The sequence below is a fragment of the Cyprinodon variegatus genome, unplaced genomic scaffold (assembly GCF_000732505.1).
Source record: "Cyprinodon variegatus isolate N-32 unplaced genomic scaffold, C_variegatus-1.0 Scaffold619, whole genome shotgun sequence".
Classification (NCBI taxonomy): domain Eukaryota; kingdom Metazoa; phylum Chordata; class Actinopteri; order Cyprinodontiformes; family Cyprinodontidae; genus Cyprinodon; species Cyprinodon variegatus.
This window is the reverse complement of record NW_015151072.1, coordinates 519,823-521,485: the sequence shown is the minus strand read 5'-3', so window position 1 is coordinate 521,485 and position 1,663 is coordinate 519,823. Positions and strand designations below refer to the sequence as shown.

Below are 1,663 nucleotides of genomic sequence, written 5' to 3'. Positions count from 1 at the left end.
CACAGAATTTTGGATTTTCATTTGTTGTCGCTTCAAATCATCAAAATTAAATGAAATAAACATTTGAATGCATCAGTCTGTGTGCAATGAATAAATATAACGTAAAAGTTAAACCTTTTGAATGCAATTACTGAAATAAATCAAGTTTTTCAAAATATTCTAATTTACTGGCTTTTACCTGCATATATATATATATTTTTTTTTTTTCTTTGAATTTTTCAATACCAATCAATGTTAACATGTCCAAGATTCCACTGAGATAATTGGGAGAAAATGTATTTAGCAAAAAGTAGTATACTTCAAGTAAATTCTATTAAGAATAGTTAAGTATAAGTATAAGTTTAGAAAGTTTACCGAACAATGTACTTTTAGTACACTTGAAGTATTACTAAAGTAATACTTCTTCAAACTAAATTGGGACATTTTTAAGTTTACTAAAGTATACTTTAGTAAACAATAAAGTAAACAATAGTATAGTCAAGTACACCTGGCTATACTATTGTTAAGTATATGAATTATAGTTTAGCACTGCCTGATTTTAAGTATGAAATTAGTGCACTTTTAGTATACTTGAATAAACTACTTTTTGCTATGGGATGCCATTACATTTTTATTGCAACAGCATTTGCATGAATTTGCGTGAAAGGATTTAAACGTGTTACCTATGTGTTGCTTTTGGTCAGGTTCTAATGAAAGACGTTGTGACACCAGTCCCACAAGAAGAAGTGAAAGCTGTGATCAGGAAGTGTCTGGAACAGGCTGCCATAGTCAACTACCAGCGCCTTTCAGAGTATGCAAAACTGGAAGGTACGTTCTTATCGGGGTTCTAATGCTTGTATTGTAGAAACAGCATAAGAAAAAATCACATATATAAATATAAGAACTACTGTGTTAAAAAAAATCTGAGGTTTTATGATCTGTTCCTCAAGGTACCCTGCATATTATATCTCTCAGTTTGGCAAAGCTTGTTTATCTGTAATTATTTACAATCAGATGTTTAAAGCAGGGAAAAATATACAGGACAGCAAACCGTAAGGAGTGTGGGCGCTAATATTTGCTTATTCTGTAGCAGAAGTTACAATTTATTATTTTCATTTTTGAATTATATGCCAGAGATTGTCATTTACAAAAAAGATTTCAAGTGATTTGTTTAATAAAATCATTTTAATAGCAAAACATCTAAATAAATCTATAATATGGAATAAAGGAAATAAAAAACTGTTTTATTTTAAAATAGCCTGAAACACAATAGATCCTTTTGAAATGCTTTTTATTTGAAATGTTTTTTTCCACCTGATATTTTTAGTTTTAATTAGCTGGTTCCAAACTTTTAATGGACAAACTCCTCTCTGCAGGACCAAAGGCTACGACAAACATCTTTGTTATATAAAAGGGTGTACATTTTTTTTGTTCCCGTTCAAGTAAAGATAAATTAAATACTATTTTTTTTTTCAGTTTGATCCCACCCTTTTCTGCTTCTCTTTTACCATAGTTTAAGTATGCATTATGCCAGATTTATCTACCTTTTCAGTCGCATTGTTTGACTAGACTTTTCTTATATTTCTTAAATTATTATTATTTTATATTTCTGAAATACATAACAGCCAAATGTACAGAAGAGGATCAGGGCCACTGAAAAAAAAACTTTACTGATTTTAAATTT

The 1,663-nt window shown here is 29.3% G+C and overlaps 1 protein-coding gene across 1 annotated transcript in view; it reads left to right on the top strand.

Annotated features, from left to right (window-relative positions):
- Positions 1-683: 683 nt before the first annotated feature.
- Positions 684-1,663, top strand: part of LOC107096381 (calcium-dependent secretion activator 1-like) — a gene marked incomplete at its 5' end in the record, with an annotated part of 113,289 nt that continues 112,309 nt past the window's right edge. Inside the window, one exon of the mRNA XM_015393001.1 lies at positions 684-807. Within this exon, the coding sequence (XP_015248487.1) occupies positions 684-807 (124 nt within the window). The remainder of the gene's footprint in view (positions 808-1,663) is intronic.